Here is a 24,069-nt window from a genome sequence, read left to right as displayed (position 1 = left end):
GGAAATATATAATCGACTGGGATATTCTGCATGTGTTGTGAGTCAGGTAGTTGCTTAGTGACAGGTGCAGATATAGTAAGTTCTAGAATAAGCTTTGAAAACCTCGCTAACTTTCCTGGGTATTTGAGGGTCTTTTGGTCTGATTTTTAGTGCCACAGAGTTCATTTCTTTCATTCAAAATATTTAATACAGCTGAATTATGTGCAAAGTAGGTGATCAGTACAATAAAGGATACACTGTTTTTTAACCCTCAAGAAACTGGGGGGGGGGGGGATTTAAACATGGACAAAAATGTGATTTAGAAAAGGACCGCTCCTGGAGTTCCCAAAGAAGTGGGCTGAGATGGTAGAAAGGCTTAAGCTGAGCTCGAAGGATGTTTAGCAAAAGTAAAAATGAGGAAAGGACAGTTTTTGATAATGACTATGGGACTCCAAGTACATCAAACAGAAGTGGATTATGATCAGAGGATCTGCCTAATTAGAGTAAAGAGTGCTGGAGAGAATGGGAAGTAAAATGGGATTATTATAGAGCCCAGTGTTGGTAATGGGAATTCTCTGGAAAGAGTCTGAGGATGGTTACTCTAGCAGTGATATTTTGTTATGCATTTGGGCCACTTGGCCACATCCCACAGTCTATATGTTCTGTGTTTTAGAGAACAGTTTATTACTGTAACTTCTTACGACCATAATAACAGTTTTGGCAATTTGATGTTTTTAGAACCCCTCTCACGATGACTCTTTTCATATCTGTAGAATGTAAACAGACTTTTTTTTAAATATTAGCATTCTTGGAGGATTAATGGTATAAACTTTGGAAAAATCGTACTTCTTAGAAGTAGTCATGTTTCTAACATCTAAAAATATATATTTTGTCTTTTTAAAAAAATTTTGGTTTCCACTAAATTATCAGCCCTAACTTCCTCATTTTTTTTTCTTCTTTTTTTCTTGCCTGACTACTTTCTTCTTACATGAAGTACAAAATTAAAGACAAAAATCCCATAAAAATGCTACTGAGGGTGATGAAGTTTTAAGGATTAATTCTTTTGACACTTATTTTCTCTAATTGAGAACTCTTTAAATGGAAATGAAAAATAAAAAGTTACTAATCACCTTTTTATTAATGGGGAAAATTGGGCCATGCCTGCCACTTCCCATCTAAGTGACAATTCGTGGCACAAAATACCCAGTACACTGGTAACTTCTGACTTGAGGGGAAAGACATTTATATTGATGATAACTGTATATTAAAAGTCTCCTTTTCATATGGTCCTGCAAAATTCTTATCTCTATCCTTCCATGATTGTTGAAATGTTTTCCTTGGGCTGGGGAGGCATTTCCCACTCACTAAAGGATGCTTAAACAAGCCTGTTCTAAGTGGGGTTGGGGAGAGAGGGGAAAGTAAGGAATAACACCTACAAGATAAGCTGTCAAAGTGACTGTGTTAAGTAATGTTCACTCTCCAAGAAAACCACTTTACACCTTTACCACTGTCCTCAAACTCCCGCATACCTCCCCCTCCTCCTCACCATCAGCTCACGTGAATTTCACTGCAAAAATGTGCATCCTCGGAAGCCCTCATCTTCACCCACCAAATCTCCCGATGACCCCCATGGGTACCCATATAGCCGCTTCTCCTCGTTAGGACTGATGCGCTCGCTCCCTGTGTGCCTATCTGGTGCTGGTCCCTCTACTTGTGATGTGGATATAGTCTCTTCTCAATAGTTCAAGGTTGCTTGAGTGGCTTTTGAAGTTATCCCCTCTCTCTCTTGCAGCAAATATCTGTCTCAATTAGACCATTCTCCTTAGCATTCCAAAGTGTTATCATATTTCCCACTTTAAAAAAATCCCCTATTATATGCCTTCCTCCACCCACCTGCCTATTTCTTGGCTTGCCTTGGTAGTAGCATTTCTCAAAATAATCATCTTAACCCGCCGTCTCCATTTCTTCACCTCTCATTCTTTACTGGGCACCCTGGTATCCACTGTAACAGCTCTTGTCAAGATCACCCAGCACCGCCATTTTGGCAAATTCATTGGTCCGTTCTTAGTTCTCGCCTTATTTGAGCTTACAGCAGCCTTCGACTCAGCTGAGACACTTCCCTTATTGAGCCCTTTCTTCATCTGACTGTTGTGAAGTGCTGGTTTTCCTCCTATCTCTCTGGCTGCTCTTTTCCAGCGTCCTCTGCCAATAGCTCCTCCCATTCCTGTAAATGGTAGAGTGGCCCAGGGTTTAGATCTTACCCCTCTTCTCTATCTTCACTCACACCCAAGCTTGTGTCATCCTGTCCCGTGGTTTTAAATATTGTTTACCTGGTGATAGATCTTAAATTCATGTCTTTCTACTCCACCTTTTCACTTGGACTTTTAGTAAGCAAATCCCACCTAAAACATACAGAACTCCTTATTATGGCCTTTAAAGCCCTTACCAGCTGGTCCCCCACCTCCCAACCCCTTACTTATGCAACTTGATTTGCTGTTGTTTTTTTCTCCATTGTTCCTTCAGGTGGCATCACACATATCTTCTTCTTATTCCTCTAACTGCCAAGCTTTCCCATTTCAGAGGCTTTGCACTTGCTGTTCTCTTTGCCCAGAATGTTCTTTACCCAGATCTTTGCATGGCTTGTACTCTCACTCCAGTGTCAAATTTATTCTTCAGAGGCCATCCCTGACCTCCCCTCGTAAGAGTACCCTCTTAACAGTTTTACTTTTTTTCTCTTACTACTTACCACTACTTGAAACTGTATTTTGTTTCTCCCCTGCTGTAATATGAGCCCAAGGAGGACGGGTAATTAATGAATCCTTCCCTGTATTTATAGGGCTCAGATCAGTAGATCTGATAGGCTCTCAACACATGTTTGTTGAGTGAATGAATCAATAAATGAATTGTTTTATATGTAAACGTTGTTTTATATGTACACCATGTGATTATACCCTCGATATTTGTTTAATTCAAAGTACAGAGAAATGTTTATGATAATAGAATGGTTAAACATAGTAGAAAAATGGGTATAACTAGGGCCTGTTGTGTGTAAACTCATATAAAGGAATTCTCTTAAGTGATATATGGAGTGTTTCTTCTTGTTCCCTTCTCTGGAAATAAGTTGTGGTTCTTTCCTTTTTCTTTTTCTTTCTTTCTTTTTACTTTTTTTTTTTTTTTCTTACTCTTCCCATGCAGCTGAAGAACAAGTTCATGAAAAAACTGCCCCGTGACGCAGAAGCCTCCAATGTGCTTGTCGGGGAGGTGGACTTCTTGGATACGCCTTTCATCGCCTTTGTTCGGCTACAGCAGGCGGTCATGCTGGGTGCCCTGACTGAGGTCCCTGTGCCCACGAGGTAAGCTGCTCCCTGACCTGCTGAGGTCTACAGTGTGGTTATAGGGAAGTCTCTTCTCCTCCAGGTACAGAATCAACAGACTGAAGATACATCCAGAGCAAGCATATTGGAAAGTTTTAATCTGATTTTCATGCTATCACATTACTTGACACTTGTATAGTGGTAATAATAACAATTTAAATAATTTCTTGGGCTATGTAGTAGTTTCTTCCTTCTTATGGATTAGTTTATTTAATCTTCAGTAATAGTCTTTTATGTATAAATATAAGTATACAGATTTTACAGATGAAGAAACTGAGTCTGAGAGTTTAAGTAACTTGTCCAAGGTCATATAGATGGTAATTGGTTCAGAGTCAGAGTTGCTTCTATTTGCTCTGTTTTATCAGAAAATTGGTTGTATGTGTGTATACACACACATATAAAAATAATAAAGCTGTACCCTTAAATTTGCATACTTTACTGTTACGCATATATTTTTATTTTGAAAGGAAGAATATTACTGTTACTATAATCGTGTATTCAGTATACTTCAGATTAATCCTGTTTACCTTCCTCTGCAACTGTGTTCAGTGGAGTTAGGAAGCTTGACTCACAGAATGCAATAGGTGAATAGAAATTAAGGCTTCCCTCAAACTTTTGCAGAAGAGTTTAAAGAGATGCTTGTAATCTTCAAGTTGATATCAGAAAATTATCATATGAATAGGAGGTGTGTGTGTGTGTGTGTGTGTGTGTGTGTGTGTGTGTGCGCGCTGCTTTTTTATGGGTTCCAGAGCAAAAACAGGTGGCTTTTCTCTTTTTTAGGTTTCCCCAGGTGAGCAGGAAGGGCTATGAATACCCAGTGAGCATGATTAAGTCACAATGACCAAGGGCTCAAGGTTTGTTTTGAGCCAAATTAGGAAAATTAGGGTAACATTTCCTTATGGTCTCCCAATTCATAGATTACTGAAAATTCTTTCTGATCATACAGGTATTTTTTCCTCACTTTTATATTACTTAGACACTTCAAAGAGGAATGAGACTTGTCATCATTAAGCAGTCATTGGACAAATAGCAGAGGAAAAGATATGATCACAGTTTATTCAAGTGATGGGATTGTCATGATTTGTGTTTTCTGTAACTTAGCATTTTTCTTGAAAACATGCCAGTGGAGCCTTCAAGTTCTGTCTGAGCCATCACCTGGCGAACAGCTAGCTGATGCAGCTCATGGCTCAAGTCCAGCTTTTGTGTCCCTAAGGTTTTATTTCTCTCTTTGGACTAACTTCACTATGCTTGAAAGAAAAAAAAAATTGCAAGAAGTGTTAAATTGCTCTTGCTTTTTCATGTTTGTTATTATTTTTCTTTAGAAGCTACAAATAAAAAACACTTTCGAAGGCTTTTTATGTCACAATAGTATGAGTTTTTTGAGTAGCAAGTTATGACCATTTTTGTGTCCCTCTTATCATATACTTCTGCCCGTCTCATTCTTTTCTTCTGTACTGGAGCGTGGCGCTAGTCTAGAGGTGAAATACAGCATCATTGGAATTAACAAAAGGAGCCCAGCAATTCAAGGGAATGTAATTCAATAATGTCATAAAACTTTCTGGGCAATAATCTGAACAATATATCCTAGCATGTTAACATTTTTCCAGGAAATAGTTTCATCCGTTTGCTGTCCTCTGAACCAGTGCAAGCTGTAATCGCTGAGCAGGGAGCCTTATTAGCTTTTTTTGTGTATGAGTAATGTGGGGCCATTTACACTGGCTGCATCCTGTGAAATCCAATAAAGGAAATCCCACAAGGAATGTGGTGGTCACGGTGAAGGCGTGTCTCTGCCCTCGGTGATGGGCTGGAACACGCACGCTCCTCTGGTACTGCGGGGAGACCTGAAAAGTCTGCTCTGTGAACATCTTGTAGTGACTGGTTTTCCTTTTGAAGATGAGGGAGGTTATGCTCTCATGCTTGTTGTTGTTATTACTATTATTATTATTCAAAGGTATTACTGCTGTGTACCTTTCAGGATGTGTAGTTCTAGGCGCTCCCCTTGGGTATTCACAAGTTTATTCATTCTGTTATTCGGTTGATCTATTTTAGCATTCTGCTCATAGCTGGACTATTATCAACTGTGGGGATGTTACCTACTTCGGGGACCTTCTTGCCATCCATGTGAAAGCAATCAAACTCTGTTTTTTGATCTTTGGTCGCTTGGTAGGATATGTTTATGATTTTCCTAGCATCTTGCACACACTTTGCTTGCTGTTCTCTTTATCTGTCCATAGAGGCTGCCACTAACTCCTACTTATGAGCTATGTAGGGGATAAATGTTATTATTCCCAATTTATAGTTGAGAGATGGAGGCAAAAAGAAGAGTCGTAATCAGTGCTAGAAATAGAACTGCAGATTTCTGACATTGATGCCAGGCTTTTAGGGAGAATCTAAGGTGATATCTAGACGGGATTGGAATAATATACTTTAGGGTTTTCCCATGAAGAATAATAAAAGTCTCAGATCTGTCTGTCCTTTTTTGACCTTGATTTTTACATCTAAGGCAAATAGTTATTCAGTGAGTTCTAGCCCTCTAAAACATTAGAATGTTTACCTCTTTAGTTTCACTGTAAGTTAATATATATTTTATGTTATAAATGACGATTTGCCTAAAAGAAGTAGTTTGTCTTAATCGTCAAACCATGAAACATCCTATTAGAGGGACTGGGATGGAGGTCCTGCACGTTCAACTCTGTCTTGTCTAACAATCCAGTTGCTAGCTGCTGTTTATATAAGTAATGTTGGTTATGGTGGGTTTGTGGTCCTCATGAGTCTATTGTGGAAGCTACAGTTTAGCTACATTTTCCAAAGCTGCTAAATATGAATAATGGGTTATTTGATTCACTGTTGTTTTGAGAGAACGGAGTACAGGATTGGTACATGTTGAGTTTATTCTAGAAATAGCTGTGATATATCAGGAAGGAGGGGGGTGTACATCCTTTCTAAAAAGATTGAGTGGTTTAGGAAAGCTAGCTCTTTTTCTGATATTATGCTCTGTTTCTGGCTATAATTATTTTGTGAATGTGAGTATAGTCCATTGGTTCCGGACACAGATCATCTGGCACTTATTTTTGTTGTGGAAAATGCTAAAGGCATCCTCCCCGGGCATAATCAGTTATATGGAAAAGCTCACAAGAGTAGAAGTGCTTCATGAAGATTCTAGAAACAACTAGTGCTATTAAAAATTGTAATTATGACTTATTTATAGTTATGAGTGAATAAAAGGAACGCAGTAACATATATTAACTTTTTCCCTGAGCTGTCAACATGATCTGTGCCCTTCTAGCCACACAAATGTGTTTATTCTAATTTGTTAATAAAGAAAAAAGATTCTGGTTAAAAATAACATCTGTCCATTGACAGAAAACAGCTTGGGTCATGAAAAGAGTTTTCAGTACATTATAAAAGCTGAGTTTGGCAAGATGTACTTCTGTCATAAAAGTTGTAACAGCTTTCACTTCTTTGAGGGTTAAAGGGGAGAGAACATGTTTCAAACAGAAGGAACTTCAACTTGATGAGTTGTTCTGTGTTGTTACTTCTCCCAGATGTCTCATCCCCATTTCAACAATGCAGTCCAAATTAGAGGCTTCTTAAGGGTCTCCACTCCTACAGATGAAGTTCTTGACCTGCAGTGATGTTTCCTGTTATTTATAGATGGCCAGGGTTTCTTTCTTCTCTATATCATTTTAAGGAGATGGATTTACTGAATGATTCCTGACTGGAATAGTGTGAAAATTTTAACTGATATGTAACATGTTATTTCTATTTGGCACTTGATGACTTCCCATTAAAGAAACACACACACACACACACACACACACATTTTACCCAGGAAAGAGGAATTGTACCTTTACATCAGGTTACTGAAATTACTGAAACAATAAATTCTCATATATTGGGTTTATTGCTATCATACATGTTATAGTTACCATTGGTCTGCTACTTCCATTCATTCTTTGGGTACCATTTAGCAGAGACCAAAATAAATATTTATAGAAAATGTATGCCCTCATCTCATAGGTTTTAACTTCGAGGCTCCATTATTCTATCAGCTCTGGGAATAGTTATCCACTGTCTGCTCAAGTTTATATTGAAGGACTCTTAATGACTGACACTACTTTATTCACTTTCCAACAAGAGAATAGTTTGGCTTTGTTGCCATATAGTCAACCTGATAATTAACTTGTGTGAGTTGATAAATATGTATTTCCATAATGTGTATGCATGTATAATCATAATGGAGATGCTAGGGAGAAGCAGAAAGAATGTTCTGGTAAGGTTTTAGGTATTATGTATTACTGAAAAACTAATATTTACATACATTGAAATAATAAAAAATGGCAGGCAAAGGAAACCCATTATTAAAAAATGTATTAAGTAAAGATCCAGGTGTCAATTTTTCTCTTGCCTAAAACTGTGCCCTTATTGTGCTGCCTGACAGCTGGCCGTTGGTAGACAAATAGGATTAGGAAATGTGACTAGTACTATAGGTGTTTCTTAATTTGTATTTGTCTTAGTGGTTAAATATTTTTTGCATGTGTTGAACTCAAATCAGTCAGTGTTCAGTTCGTTTAGAAAAATACATTTTACTGTCATAAAGAAGCACCATGTACTATATGTAGTGGTATATCATTTAGATTCAGCTTCAAAGGAAGAAAAGTTCTAGTATCAATTGAACTTCAGTGTTGGAAGAACTAAAATCCAGTTCCAGTAATGACTTCCTTCGTATTTGAGCAGACTTTTGTCCCTGCTGATTGCGTTTGCTGTTTCGTCTACTGTGATAACACTTGAAAGTGAATGTGCCGCCCCACTCCAGAACTGGTTTCTAAGCAAATAAACACTGAATAGCTTTATGGTTCTCCTGGTGTAAAATCTTAAGTATTCATACTTTCTGATACCTTCTTATATTAATTTATTTTTTCTCTTCTTTGGACTGAATTTTATGATAAAAAACAGGAATTGTCTAATCGGGAATTTTGGAAACGACCTTAACACTTTGAAGAGTACTTCCTGTCAGTCCTTTTTTATTTAAAGTGAGGTTTATAAATAAATAAGTAAAAAACATAAGTGAAAAAGTTAAGCGAAATCCTAAGCCATTCCTGTCCCTATAAAACTTTACCTAAGATTTCTTGTCCCTAGATAATTATCCACGACATTTTTCCCCAGGGTGATCTATGGAAGTCACTGTTTGATAGCTTTTTTCTATTGAGTCAACCCTGGTGTATAGGTTGTAATACTAGGCAGAACTGTGTGCTGAAAAAGAACAGGAGGTAGGAAGTCCTATCTGTTCTCTCTTTTACTAGGGCTGTCTGTCGGCTCATCCATTAGCCAACCTCCTTGTGCCTCAGTTTCTTCACCATTAAAAAGGAATAGGATACCTGTTCTTATTGCAAAGGATTTTATGGAGTTTAAATGAGGTGATGAATGTGAAATGCTTTGCAAGCTTTAAAAAGCTGAGCAAATATATGATGTGATCATTTTTATTGTCCCCATTATCTCTGTGTTAGGTAAGATGTGATTGTAAGCAAGACAGGGATTTATCCAATGTTGCCTTTAGTATATTTTTTCTTACTCATTTACAGATCAGGTTTCCTCCTCCCCAGTCAGACATGCATCTTTGCCCTTGTGGTCAGTGAGGGATTTCTTCCAACATGATAAGAGGTGAACCTAAATGGGGGATAAGCTCATTATTACAAGTTTCGGGACCTACTTACTGTCCAAAAAGCTTAACTGTGAATGATGCTTTATTTTGAGTTTCTTTCATATTTCTCTTTATTTTGGCTGTCACTATGTGGGTTACTTGTAGAGGACTTGGTTTTTGCTGACCCCCAGTCACTTCTGAGTAGAAACATATCTTAAAAGAGTATGGAGAAGATCATATGTCACGGTCCATGTTGGGTGAGGAAAAGTCACAGAAGTCTGAAGAGGTACTAAGTCTTCCAAAGACTGCAATTCAGTAGAAATGGAGAGAGAAGAAAGTTTAGAAATGAAAGAATAATTGACTCAAAGTGAACCATTCTTTCTCAATGAAGAAGCTTCTCAGGTTATCACGATAAATTCTCCATTGCCTCCAAATAAACTGAACAACAATTTGTGTTTCACAGTAGTGTGAAAGAGTATCTTTCATAGTACTAGGAATATTACCTTTGTTTTAAAGATGAATTCTAGACCTAACTTTTTTATGAACTAGAATAAACGCGTCTCAGTTTTATGTATATTGATTTGAGGAGATGTGTGTTATAGCCTTTGTTTCTTTCCTCTTCCATTAGGTTCTTGTTCATTCTCTTAGGTCCTAAGGGGAAAGCCAAGTCCTACCATGAGATTGGCAGAGCCATTGCCACCTTGATGTCTGACGAGGTAGGGAATCGGGAAGATGGTGATCTGTGAGTGTCTTACTTGTGTTGTTTTATACTGTGAATTGGCTGTCAGTGTAAGTTAATACAGTGACTTTAACTTTTTAAAGAATATTAAACATACATCCGTTTTAAGAATGGAATATGTTTAGGAAATAGAAGAAAACGTGTTTTATTCCAACATAAAATTTACTTTTTGAAAACTCTGTCAATGTCAGCTTATTTGCCATGAATGACTGTACCTCATTATAAAGAATGTTGGTAACCACAGCATTCTAATTGAATAATGTACATTTGGGAAGCTCCTTCTTTGGATATTTGCATAAAAGACATGGGGCATTAACTTCCTTAGATAGTTTAGTTATTGCTTGGATAAGCAGATAAACACATACATGCTATCTACATTCCAGAATGTACATAATCGTTGTCAACTGTTCTATTCTTATAACCTAGCTGATGAACTGAAAGTCCTTTACTATACATAACCTAAGCCTTTCATAACTAGACAGATGACCTCCTACTTTGCTTTATGTGTTGCCAATATAACTCAGATTTTTCTTTTTTAAAAAGTAACATTATTTGTGTGTTTGAGAGCTGCAGTGTTGAGGTCTTAACCCAATCTTAACACCCAGTTTGGACTTTCCCTTCTTGAATTATCAGCAATTGTTTGTCCTTGTATTTTTTATTTCAGGAAATGACTCTTCAGTATATTTCTCCAAATCATTTTCATCTGGTTTCTATAGCAACTATATCAATAATGGTACACACCAATGGGAGATGAAAGGCAACTTTATTTCATAGTATTGATAGAAAAAAACATGTAAAAGAAACTCCTTCATTTGTTTTCTCATGACTTCCTATATTCTATGGGTGTATTACTGAAATATTTTGGAGGCAAGCTGAATAACAGGAAATATTAAGAGTCTGATTATAGCAATATTAAAGTGGGCTATGAATTGCATTCCTCAGGCTGGACATGATATGAGACGTGTGGAGAGTTACCTTGTATCAGCGCATCTCTTATTCTTCTTTAGGTGTTTCATGACATTGCTTATAAAGCAAAAGATCGGCAGGACCTGATTGCTGGCATTGATGAGTTCCTCGATGAAGTCATTGTCCTTCCGCCTGGGGAATGGGATCCAGCGATCAGGATAGAGCCTCCTAAGAGTCTTCCATCGTCTGACAAAAGGTAAATTATCAAGCAGTTGGGAGTTTCAACCTTGAGAAGGAGGTTGTATTTGGCAAAGGAGATGGAATCAGGCAACTGCCCTAATATTTTTAGGTTCCTACTTAACTTGATATATTATCTCATCTCAAATGAATCATAAGTGTGCCTTGGTTTGACATTTCATTGACACTGTAAAATGAATGTTACCTGTTGTGATGTTCTTTGATGATTATAAATTAGAGATCTCAGATTATGATACTGGAATACATCACAGAGATCCTTTGGGGATATTTTCGGGAATCCCTGTCCATGTGGAAATATCAGTTTACTCCAGATGAGGCCCTGTAGGTTTCAGAGGTTAAGAAATTGGGTGAGATAATTGAGTAGAAGGCATTCCCTAGAAATATGTTATTTTCCAGGTGAAGCAATTTCCCTCTTATACAATATACAATTTATTCAACTTTTCTATGCATCCAGTCATTTGTCTTGGCTCAAATATGACACATTAAGAGTTGTCTGTTAGAATGGAAGAAGGAAATAATGATCTTTCTCAGTTCATCTCTTCATTAGATAGTATGAGACACAGCTAAGGAGCAGGTAAAAAAAAACCACACTAATATTCTCTTGGGCTCTGTTGTCTTGCTTAGAAAGAACATGTACTCGGGTGGAGAGAATGTTCAAATGAATGGGGACACGCCCCATGATGGAGGCCACGGAAGTGGAGGAGGACATGGTGACAGTGAAGAATTGCAGAGAACTGGACGGTAACTGATGGATTTTTGTTATTCACATGAGGTTCTCTTTAGACCTGAATTTCCCTTCATCTTTCTATCAGCATTTTATCGACTGGTTTGTACTTTTGTTCAGCCAACAAATATTTGTAGTGGACTTAATAATCACAGGCTTTGGGAATGCAGCAGTGACTTAAATAAAAACCCTGGTCCTTACAGGTCTTACTTTGTCATGGTGGAAACAAACCCTGAGCAAATAAAGGAAGGTGATGATGGTTTTATGAGGACAAATAAAGCAGAAGTAGGGAGTTTTGTGGTGGAAGAAAGGTATTACAGTTTTAGAGAAGGGTGGTCAGGGATGGTCTTAAAGAGAATTGCAGCATTTGAGGAAAGTCCTAGAGGAGGTGGGAGACAGACCATGTAGATGTGGGGTTGGGAGAGGGGATAGCAGAGTGCTTTGTGTGTGCTGGGTTGGCACTGAGGCTCGTGTGACTGTAGTGGAGTGAGTGAGGGGGTGTTAGAGAGAAAAACAGAGATTGTGGTGTGGGTGTGTATGGTAGGAAGACTGAGTAATGTGCCAGTCTTCTGCACTTGGCTTTTATGATTCCATCTCTTCCCTGTACATTTACTCAAAAGTGGGTAACATATTACAGAGATGAGTACTCATAGGTCATGGTCTCCCTAGCCTACAGTTGGGAATACAGGTTTTCCAGATTGCTTTGGCTAAATCTCTTTTCATGATACTTCTTCCCTTTCCACTATTAGAGTCCCCATTTCATTTGGAGTTAAAGAAAAAAAAAATTAAGTAGGATACTCATTTTATGAAGATACATGGCTTTTAAAAAACACTGCAGGTTTTTTTTAAAAACACAAACATATGTCATTTTCATATGCTATGGAATCTGAATGAATTTAAGTTACCTCCCCTCTACCCCACCATGACCCACTTGGGTTTCTCTGCCAAGTTAAGAGAACATTATTCCCCTCTCCTTCCTTTTTGCAGAATAGAGAACATAAAACCTTCTCTCCCACATTTTTTCTAAATAGTTCTTTACAAACTATTTCCATTAGCAATATCCTTTTTCCTTTGTACAGATACGAGTTCTGGAACTTAACTTTTTATTTAATCAGACTATGATTTCATTCTTCCATATTTCACCTTTTCTAAATGCGCTGTCTGCAATTTGCTCCGTGTCATGTGCTGTCCTGTGCATACCAAGAAAACTGAAGCAGGGCACTGAATGCAGCTAAGGGCCAGAGAGCACCCAGACAGATAGATGGAGGGAGGGCATTGTAGGCAGTAGGAACAGCAGGCTGAAGGCTGAGATGTGAGGTTTGGATGGGAGGGTGAGTGGACTGATGCCTGAGTCAGCTGACCAACTTACATTTATAATGGCGTTCGGCTTGCAAAGCTTTTCCACTACATACTTTCATGGCTTCCTCCCTTATTTCCTTTAGGTTCTTACCCCAAAGTCACTTGCTTGGGAGACCTGTTCTGGCCACTATCATATTTCAACCACTGCTACTCTAGCATTTAATAATCCTCTTCCCCATTTAATTTTTTCCTTAATTTTTTAGCACCATGCATTTTACTTACTTTGTCTCCTCAATACAGAAAGTAAACTTCACGAAGGTAGGTATGTTTGTCCTGTGTTGTTCACTGTTGTATCTCCAGCAACCAGAATAGTGCTAGGTGTATCACAGATGCTCAATAACCATTTATGGAATGAATGAATGAATGAATGAATGAGGCTGGAAAGGAAACTATGGCAAGATTATAAAGGTCCTTGTATGATCTACTCACATGTTTAGATGTTTTACTTTAGAAAGTGAGAAATTTTAATTTATGTACACAATTCACAACTGTCTGATCTTTCAGGAGTGTGACACCAATTTGGTGACTAAAACAGAGACAGAAGAAAATTCATTCCTCCAGTTTTCTGGTTTTATCTTAAGTGGTTAAACAGTACCTTGTTGTTCATTCAAGCACTGTAAATACAAATTCTTTGTGGTTTAATAAGTTATCTCGTAATTTGATGGTAATTTATTTTACATTATCACATGTTTGTTTTCTCCCTATCCAGGTTCTGTGGTGGACTAATTAAGGACATAAAGAGGAAAGCACCATTTTTTGCCAGTGATTTTTATGATGCTTTAAATATTCAGGCGCTATCAGCAATTCTCTTCATTTATTTGGCAACTGTAACTAATGCCATCACTTTTGGAGGACTGCTTGGGGATGCCACTGACAACATGCAGGTGGGTTTGGTTTTGGGGAAGACACAAATAGCACAGCCCAGAATGCCTTCCTCACCCCTACAGCTCAGTGAGCAGCAGATGGCCTTTCAGTTACTCAGCGTGATTTTCTTTTTTTGCTGGATGCTGCGTTTTACTTTGCTTCTGGCCTGCTGCTGTATTTCCAACGTTTTAGTAATTATAAAAATAGCTCGATGAAATCTGGCTTGAGTCACAAGTGGGGAAAAGAAGCAAAGGAAATGAGAATATACAATTCTGTTTGGGCAAAAGCATATCAGCTGCCTTAATGTTGTGCAGGGCCCATGGTTTAGATCTTCTACTACCTTGAGTATTGGCCATGTTGTCAAACTTGAGGGTCATATTTTTTAGGAATGTAGGATTACCTTCATTTTCCATGTAAGCAAAAAGAATCATCAGACTATTGAGTGACTTGCTCAAGGGTGGATTTGCTTGTCTATGGGTAGAACTCAGTTTTAAGAAATACAAGCTAGGAGTTTTCTCCTGTTCCTGAATCTGCTTTTCAGTAAGCTATAAAAAATCTGGATTGATTTATTTTGTATGAACCACAATTTGTTGGTTACTTTGCAGGTGGCATTCACCTTCATTTTGTATCGGTAATAGCTGAAGTTTTAGTGATAGGAAAGATACTTTAGATTCCCTCTGTCAATCAGAAAAATATGTACAGAACTCCTTTTAGTTGATCCAATTGTTAAGAAAAAAATAGGCATTGTGCTAGGTACTGAATACAGACTTGTGAGTGAAGGTGCTGTTCTGATGTAAAGAACCAGATTCCAGCCCTTTTCAAACTCTGTCCTTTTCTTTTACTACTTATTACTGTTTAACCTATGTGACATTTCTAAGTGTAGCCAGCCAGCTTAATTAAAAAAGAAAAAAATACAGCTGATTCCAAATGATTGCTTTTCTTCCACTGTTGTTTTCCTCCCTGAGCACATTTATGTTTTAGATTTCTACCTAAACATTAAAATAAGATGGAGACTACTACGACATCTATGTCGACACAAGTAAAAAGAGAGAGACTATTTTAAACAATTGTATTTAGTTTGTTAAGGGTACTTTTTTCCTTTTAGCCCTTTTCTGTTGCTACATAGAATATTATCCTAAAACTTAAAGGCTTGCAACAACCATTTTTCTCTCTCGTGGTTTTGATGATTGTGGACTCATCTGGGTGGTTCTCTCTTTGGTCTTCATACACTTGTAAGATGGTGGCTGAGGCTGGAGCCCCTGAAGGCTTCTTTACTTACATGTCTGGTGCCTAGGCTGGGATGTCTGGAAGAACAGGGGACTTGCCACATGACTTTTCCACATGGCTAGCTAGGGCTTTCTCACAGCTGGGGACTGTGTTGACTCCTCAGAACTCATGTTCTATTGGAAAGGGCCAATTGCCACTCAGCTCTGCTTGTTCCCACGTGAATGTGTACTCAGTATTACTTCATGTCTTGATTTTCGAAGAGAGATTGACATTTCAAATTCTTATGTGAAATCTGGTGATTTTTAAATACCAGCAACTGATTAACATTTTAAAAATAACGTTGTGCTGGCCAGAGGTCACATATCTGTATGTTCCCAGTGAGAGACCTGTGTCATGGGGAACAGAAACCAAGTAAGGCAGGACACAGGGATAAAGTATACGAAGAGGATGTTTTCCCTTTTTTCCTCATTCCTAAGACAGGAATGAAAAAATCAAATTGTAACAGTGATGTCAATAATAGAATTTTTATAATATCTGGTCTGTGTCCAGATTGGGCCACTGTTCTTCATCCAAATGAGTGCATAATGATAACTGAAACAGATCATTCAAGATAACAAGTGCTAAAGAAAGCGCTGAGGAAGCATCCCGAGGCCAGCATGAAGAAGATAATACAGGCAGCCACGTAGTAGGAAAAGAAAGCCATGATTTTGAAAGAGTAGCAAGAACAAAAACTGTCTTCTTTCAGGATATAGGGAGACTTTTTTATTGTGCAGATAATTTTTCACCCCATTTTTTTCCATGGTTGTTCTTATTGAAATAGGGGAATTATGACACCTCCTATGTGTTAATTTATTGCCTTTTTAAATTGAATTGACTCCTTTTTAACCTCATTAGACTTAAGAGATAAGGAAGAAGTCTTATTAATGTCCATTGTTGATTCCCTCCTAGGTCAATTAGTTTCCATATGAGCAAGTTCTTGGGAAAGTAAAGGATTCTGTTGTGCAATATAATCTATAGTTAACATGGATATTTTTCTCCTCTTTGATAAATTACATGGGAAAGGCCTTGCTGGTGGAGTAAGCTGTTTGAGGTTTTGAAAACTTCAGGAGAAACATAAATGCTTTCAGTGGTCAGAATGCTAAGTAGTCCACTAAAATGACCATTTGCTGGATATTACTCCTAGAAGTTGACTTTGAATTCAAAGTATCAAATTCAAACCTATGAGGGTATTTGCCAGACATAGTTTAATCATTTTATTAATAGATTTTGTAAACTCTATTGATAATTTCACTGAAACTGTGAATTCATTATTTTAAAAGTTTCTCTAGATGAAAATATTGCAGGACATATTTTTCACTCACCTCTAAAGCCTTTTTCCTTTAAGAAATGTATTAATGAAGTACTACAATTTGGTACTTCTAGAAGTCACAGTGGGTGGCAGAAACACTAAAACCAGGGATGGAAAATTAATGATTGTTAATGCATATGTATTTATTGAACTGAATAGTCTATTATTGATTTCTTTTGGGTGAACTAATGCTAGTAGTAAATGGATGCATAGATCTAAGCACTGGGTTTATAGATCTAAAAATCTATATAAAATAGGAATGAACTAGTATGTGTACACACATACCCCACTCTATGGTTATATAGTAATTTTACATATCCTAATATTTTAATATCAAAACTTTTACTCATAGTCATATAAGGTTTTCTTGCAATGGTAGATGATTATACTTGTATAATGTATTTTAAGGATCAGGGAGTGAGGTGTGTTAATATGTTAGGAGTATCTCAACATTGAAAGGGTATATACCTTAACATACAGAAGACCTGATGCTCTGGCAGTAAAAATCTTCTTGACTTGGCATTAGGACCACAAAATATTTTGTGGATTTGATGCTAAGACCCAGGTCATTTCACAGGTCTATGGCAGAGGTTGATTCATTCCTTTATAAATATTTATTTAGTGTCTACTGTGTGCCAGATACTATTTTAAGTGGTGGGGATACAGATAAGTCACCAAAATAGACAAGAGTCCTATTCTGAGGACATTTACAGTCCAGGGTGTTGATAAAGCTATCTTTTTCTGTGCTCTCAAGAGATACCTGTAGTGGTATGTAGTGGGCTTATTTAGGGGCTGAGATCCTCTGTCTCTATCTGACTTTCTAAACACTAGATCAAGACCAGGCAGAAAAGCACTGGCACAGCCTGAAATAATCTTCAATTATATCACTTGCCTTCATAAATGTGGCAGTGGGTTATTCTCAAAAGCACGAGCAGCTCAAATGAGTCAACTGAAAACAGTGTCCTTGCTTTCAAAGGCAGACAGCTCAGAGATGGTTCACATAGGGCTTTTATTGTCAGATTACAAATAGATATGGGCGCTGGGTAGAAACATGTTGTGAAAACACAGATGAGTCACTGCACTGCTGTTGTTTAAGCAGATTCTTCTGCCAGCGTCTGTGCAGGTCTTGCCTACTCAAAGACAGGAATTTACATTTAAGCATTTATTTTGGTGCTAAAACACACACAGATATTTCATATTCATACATATATAACATGGTCTATATATTTAATATTTATACACAAATTTATATAATGTATATATTTAATATCCCGACATATATTTGTGTGTGTACACACACACACACACACACACACATCATTTGATGCAGATGACCTTGTAAGCCATATGGATCATTTCCAATGGATTTGTGATTAAAATAAAACAATTGAAACTACGATGGCTGCAAGTACAGTCAATTTTTTAAGGGCCACGTAAATGACTGTACAATTTCCCCAACTTGGCATATTCATTTTGACCATCAGGATGTTCTGAGAGGACTTGGAGGCTTCTAGAGTGGATATTCATGGCTTCCTTGTTACGTGTGTTCAATTGAAGTTTAGCTTGGGCTTCTGGGAGTGACTGAACCGCTTCGTCAAGAGTTGATCTAGGATCCCAGCCTGACTTGTGACTGTTTCCTCTTCTTAGAATTCAACAAGAGCATACATTTAGGAATTGTGCTTAAGCTCTTATTATATTCTTATTAGTCTTACTAGCTTTTCGAGTAAGTCCCACTGTAATAACGCCCTGGGCCCCTTACCATACTGTGAAGTAAACAAGGGCTTTTCAGCCTCATCATCCTAAAAGCATGTCCTTTATACAACTAAATTCTGTGACTATGCACACCATTTCACTGCATTGTATTTATATTCTTGGTTACCAAGCAGATATACTATTCTATTCATTTAAATACTTCTAATTAAATTGTTAAATGTCGATTTAACAAATATTTGTGGATAGCTTGCTCTATGGGCAAGATACTGATAAAGGAACACTTTATGATATTTCCTAGCAAGTCTTTGTGTTATTTAAAAGTTGTTCTTAGCGTTATAAAACAAAGAAAAGTATTTTAACTTAAATCAACGTTGTTGATTGTGAATGAGCACAGTTTAAAGTGAAGATTGAGTGAAGAAAATAATTTTAATTTTTTTGTATGTGTAAATATAATCCTATTTTCACAACCCTTTAGCCAAAGAATACAGTTAAGATTTTTAGAATTTTGTGATATTTGTGGAGCCTAACAGAGTACATTTTAAGGGAACGTGTCTCATAATAAGGAACATTTATAGCTGGCATCTCCAAATTTGAGGCTTTAATATACTGCTGTGCTGAGAATATTTAATCAATCTGCTTAAGTTGGAAATATTTCTTATTCACATACTCCTTGATGAGATAGACATGTCTACATTTTTTTTTTTTAGTTACAGTTGACATAACAATATTATATTAGTTTCAGGAGTACAACATAATGATTAGACATTTACATAACTTAGGAAGTGATTACCCTGATAAATCTAGTACCCATCTGACACATACATAGTTATTACAGTATTATTGACTATATTCCCTATGCTGTACTTTACATCCCTGTAACTGTTTTTATAACTGGCAATTTGTACTTCTTAAACCTTCCCCTTTTTTTACCCATCCCTCCAACCCCCACCCCATCTAGCAATCATCAATTTGTTCTCTGTATCTATAAGTTTATTTCTGTTTTGTTCATTTATTTTGTTTTTTAGATTCCACATATGAGTGAAATAATATTTTTCTTTGTCTGACTCGTTTTACTTAGGATACACTCTAGGTCTATCCATGTTGTTTCAAATGGCAAGATTTTATCCTTTTTTATGGCCAAGTAATATTCCACTGCATGTAGGTGCCACATCTATTTTATATATTCATCTATCAATGGACATTTAGGTTGCTTCCATATCTTGGCTATTGTAAGCAGCCAATGAACATAGGGGTGTATATGTCTTTTTGAATAAGTGTTTTGGATCTTCGGATAAATACCCAGATGTGGACTTGCTGGGTCATATGGTAGTTCTATTTTCAGTGTTTTGAGGAACCTCCATACCGTTTTCCATAGTGGCTGCACCATTTACAATCCCACCAACGGTATACAAGAGTTCCTTTTTCTCCATATCCTCGCCAACACTTGTTGTTTGTTAGACGTTTTTTTATGAAGCTTATCATGTATAATTTATAATAGCAAGATTAAAGCAAACTGATAATTGCTTCACTATAATGAGGACTGTGTAGTAATTTCAATTTACGTAAATGTTGCCTGTTGGTACCAAAATGCATTTTTTTCCTTGCAGTGGAAATGTAAAGGGACAGGTTAAATTGCCTGAAATGGTCTTCCAGAAAAAATATTTCAGTTTCAAAAAGTTAGGTAGATGTATCCTGTTGGAAAGATACAGCTGGGTTGTTTTGGTAAGGAAAAAATAAATGGTGACAAAGTAAGGAGCTCTGTGTTGCTCACTTGCCTGCAATGTCAACTGGCAAGACATTGAGCTTGTCAACTGGCAAAGAAAGAGCTTCCCAGGAAAGAGCTTCAACTAATTTGCTTCACTTCACATACAAGTTCTGAATTAAACCTGTTTGATTAAAGTTAAATAATTTGTGACCAAATTTCACTTACCACAAATTTATTTGTTTTTGTTTTTTTTTCATTTCAAAGACCTTTGTCGACTCTGTTTTCTTGGTGATCAGAAAATTACAGTGATTTAGGCAAGTTGGGGATCCAAAATGTTGCAAAATTCTAAAATTATTTTGTGTTTGGCTTAAAATTATTTTGAAATAGCTTTCTTTTTAATAAGATATAATTAGGAATTGTAAAATATTCAAGCAATACAGAAAAACTACATAGAATGTAATTTTGCCCTTAAACTCTTCATCCTGAAACAACCATTATTGGCATTTTCATGAATATCTTCCCATGCATCTTTCAATGCATGTGAAAACAGATTGATGTATAGGATTTTATGTAAATGAGATCGTATACATGCTGTTTCAAAGTGTGACTAGTATTTGATAGAAGTCTTTCCCCTTCACTGAAGATCCTGAGTATCATTTTTTAATGACATCTGTTTATACACATCTATTAATGACCTCATTATACACATTTTTTAATGGACCACATCTATTAATGACCACATCTATTTATATGGTGTATGTACTATAATTTACTTACTAAGTCCCCTAGTAATAGACTTTCAGGTTTCCCCAATTTACTCATTTATAAACTATGGTCATTAACTACATTTTCATTCTTCCTGCTTAGGGTAGATTTCTAGCAGAATGGTTACATGATACACTTATTCTATTTTTTCACATTTATTTCAAGTTATACTCCACAAAGGTTATGCCAACTTATACTTGTACCAAAAAGGAGAAGAGTATCCACTTGTCTGCACGCTTGCAGAAGCAGGAATTTGTCCCATATTCTCATTTTTCTCATTCTTTGGGTTGCAAAATGATAGCTCATTCTTATTCAATCATCCTTCCACATTTTCAGTATCTATCTATTCCTCTTTATATTTGTGTCCTTGGCATATTTTCCTTTTAGACATTTGTTTTTTTCTCACTGACTTCTAAGAACTCTTTGTGTGATGAGGATATTTTCCTTTCGCTTGTCAGAAATCTCACAAATGTATTTTTCCTAGATTCACCATGTCTTTTAAACTTATTTATGATTTATTTTGCTATATAGAGTCTAATTTTTATGTAGTCAAAATCTTCAATCTTTTATAGTTTCTTATTTTCATGATATATTTAGAGAGGTTTCCCTACCCCAAGATTAGAAAAATATTTACCCACATGTCTTAGTTCTTTTATGTTTTCATTTGAATTTTTTATCCATCTGGAATTGATTTTTGTGTAAGGTTATACTGGCATTTGATGTTTGGGCACTTCAGGTGATCTGGATATATATTCACAGCTCTTCAAATAAAAAATATATTGTATAGCCTCCCTGTCTTGCCCATCCATTCCAATTGACTTGGAGTTGAAGCTCTTTGGTAAAGGTTTGGCTCAGACTTTTCTTCAAGCAGGGAGCTAATTTGTCTTTCAAGTCTTCCCACTTTTTTCAGTTCCTGCTGGGCAGTGTAAACAGAAATCCTGTTTATGATGACAAAGCACTTTTAGGCAGAATAGATGGCAATAAGGATTTGGCAGCTGTGATCTGTCAGGATAAATCACTGATTTATAAGCTGTAGCTACACAGGTGAAAGAAAAAATGAGGGTTGTATATCCAATCTTCTTCCCCAGTATAGGTGAACGGTCTGTGTAACCAAGCCTTAACCATGCTACAAGTGGTTCTTAGTTTGACAGAGGAGGAAAGGTTGCCTGAATGAATATACCTCAAATTTGGGCCACAGGAGAATCACCTGGGGGAACTTTGAAAAGATACTGATTTTCCAGACCTGACCTTCAGAGATCCTGATGTGTTCAAAGTAGAGATCAAGAATTAATACTTTCCCCCCCTAAATAAATACATACATACATACATACATAAATGAAAAGCTTCTCAGATAATTTTTATGTGACAAAATTTGATTTAGATACTTGCCTCATTTCTCCACTCATTTTTGATCATTTGACTTGGCTTTTGCTGGGGACCTGACATCAAGATTCCTACAGGTAATGCAGATCTGACTGCCTATTTCCAGTGGCTATGTTTAAATGGCATTAGGCTGCATCATTTTTCTTGGCTAAATTTCAGATTCAAAGACTCATCTAGAGAAATTTAATTTTATTCAACATTCTACAGTTTGTATAAATTACCACCAACATAAGCTAGAATTTCTCTTTTTACGGTGAGAAACATTTTTTTTTTTTTAAAGCTTGAAATAATAATGTTGGTGAATGCTTTATCATTTACTGCCACCAAAATATTTTATGTTCCAAGTTTTATTTGGTTGAAAATTGACAAAGAAATAGAACATCTTTTGTTTTGGGGACAGTTGTGCTGCTTTTCTCTTTCTGTTATTGCCATCCAACCTCCTCAAACAGGGTTGTGATTATTATTCCAATAATAAATTCCTTAAAAAGAGGACATAACACAAGAATGGCAATTCTTTAGTGTTGTATGAAAACACTAAATTGCAATAAAGTCAAAGTTGACAGCATAAATTTTTAGTTTTTAATACGGGTGTTATCAGTCGTGGTTGAATTTTTTTTTTTTTTAATAGAATCTCACGCCTATAGTCTGAGTTTTTCTATGATTGATTTTTTATTATGGACTTGTGCTGATTTTCTTGGCTGTTTTGTGAAACAAGGGCCATGTTTGGTTTAACTCCATACCCTAATGTAAGCAGAAAAATGTTCACAAATTATTCCGTATGTGGATTTTGACTTCACCGTTGTAAAATAAAACAAACTATTTTGTTTTATTGTAGTTGATTCCATGTGTTTAGTAACACAAGGAATGAAAAGAAGCAACTCTCAATGGCTGTAGTGTTGCCCCCTAAGGCTTCTGTTGATTTAGATTTTGCTTTGAGGAATAGTGAGGATTGTCGTGCAGGGTGTCATGCTGGGTCTGGGCTCCCGCTCCCCACATAAGAACGCAGGATATGGTGAGGCCAAAAAGGGACACCCGTGGAGCCATAGATAGGGGAGTCATACCGCTATATTCTTGCTGGTGGCTGGGTTGGAGACACAGGAAGCAGGAGCCACACTATCCACAACCTGCCGTCCACTTCTCTGCCAACCAACACTTCCTAGCTGCTAACTGCAATCCACTGTGCTAACTGCAATCCGCTCTTGCTAGCTCAGCCACCATCTTCCCGCTAGCCCCTATTTGCTGCTAATGTAGCCACGGCAGTTATATTAGTGGCCAATGGCTCACTGGTTACAGCTGACGGCCAACTAACCACAGCTGATGGCCATCCAATCACAGCTGATGGCCATTTACTACCCAAGTGAGCACCTTTCCACGTGAGGGTGAGAGTCTGGAAACTGCGCTGCTGGCTCTGTCCCCACAAGGATCTAAAGAGGCTTTTTATCCCTTTTCCTCTGAGGACTAGTTTTCATCTTTTCATGTCACATCTTTTTACTTTCATTCTCCATCCCTTTCCTCTTTTGAAGGAAAGAGAAATAATACAGGCTCACTGGAAAGAAGGGGGCGAGAAGCAATGAAGGAAAGGGAACCAACATTTTATTGTATCTCTACTTTATTCTTAGCTCTTTATATATTATTGTCCTATTTAGTCCAAATAATTATCCTATGAAATAGCCATTGATTTTACAGACGAGAGAATTAGGAGTTAAAGAGGCTGGTGATGGGTGTAGTGAGATTTAAACTCCGATATTCCTGACTCCACGACATGCTCTTTGTGCTGTGCCACCTGGAAGAGACCTTGGAAATTATCTAATTCAACTTTCTCATCTTCAATCTAAATAAATACATTATGTATATGTTACTATTCATCAAAAACGTATTATCGCTATTGATGGGCACTTAGTTTGATTCTATATCTTGGTTATTGTCAACATGCTGCAATGAACACAGGGATGCATATAACTTTTAGAAATAGTGTTTTGGATTTCTTCAGATACCAAGAAGTGGAATTGCTGGGTCATAAGGTAGTTCAATTTTTATTTTTTTAAGAACTCTCCATACTGGTTCCCACAGTGGCTGCACCAATT

General features: G+C 37.0%; 1 protein-coding gene across 6 annotated transcripts in view; it reads left to right on the top strand.

Moving 5' to 3' along the window:
• The window catches only part of SLC4A4 (solute carrier family 4 member 4), a 343,152-nt gene that overhangs the window by 224,347 nt on the left and 94,736 nt on the right, over positions 1-24,069 (top strand). For all 6 annotated transcript variants that reach the window (XM_019757100.2, XM_074324475.1, XM_019757101.2 and 3 more), the window contains 5 exons: positions 3,175-3,332; positions 9,623-9,710; positions 10,741-10,895; positions 11,522-11,638; positions 13,690-13,864. In XM_019757100.2, the coding sequence (XP_019612659.2) occupies positions 3,175-3,332; positions 9,623-9,710; positions 10,741-10,895; positions 11,522-11,638; positions 13,690-13,864 (693 nt within the window). The remainder of the gene's footprint in view (positions 1-3,174; positions 3,333-9,622; positions 9,711-10,740; positions 10,896-11,521; positions 11,639-13,689; positions 13,865-24,069) is intronic.

Source organism: Rhinolophus sinicus, linkage group LG02 (genome assembly GCF_036562045.2).
Source record: "Rhinolophus sinicus isolate RSC01 linkage group LG02, ASM3656204v1, whole genome shotgun sequence".
Taxonomy (NCBI): Eukaryota; Metazoa; Chordata; class Mammalia; order Chiroptera; family Rhinolophidae; genus Rhinolophus; species Rhinolophus sinicus.
The sequence above is the reverse complement of the archived record's forward strand: the minus strand, read 5'-3'. Positions and strand labels throughout refer to the sequence as shown.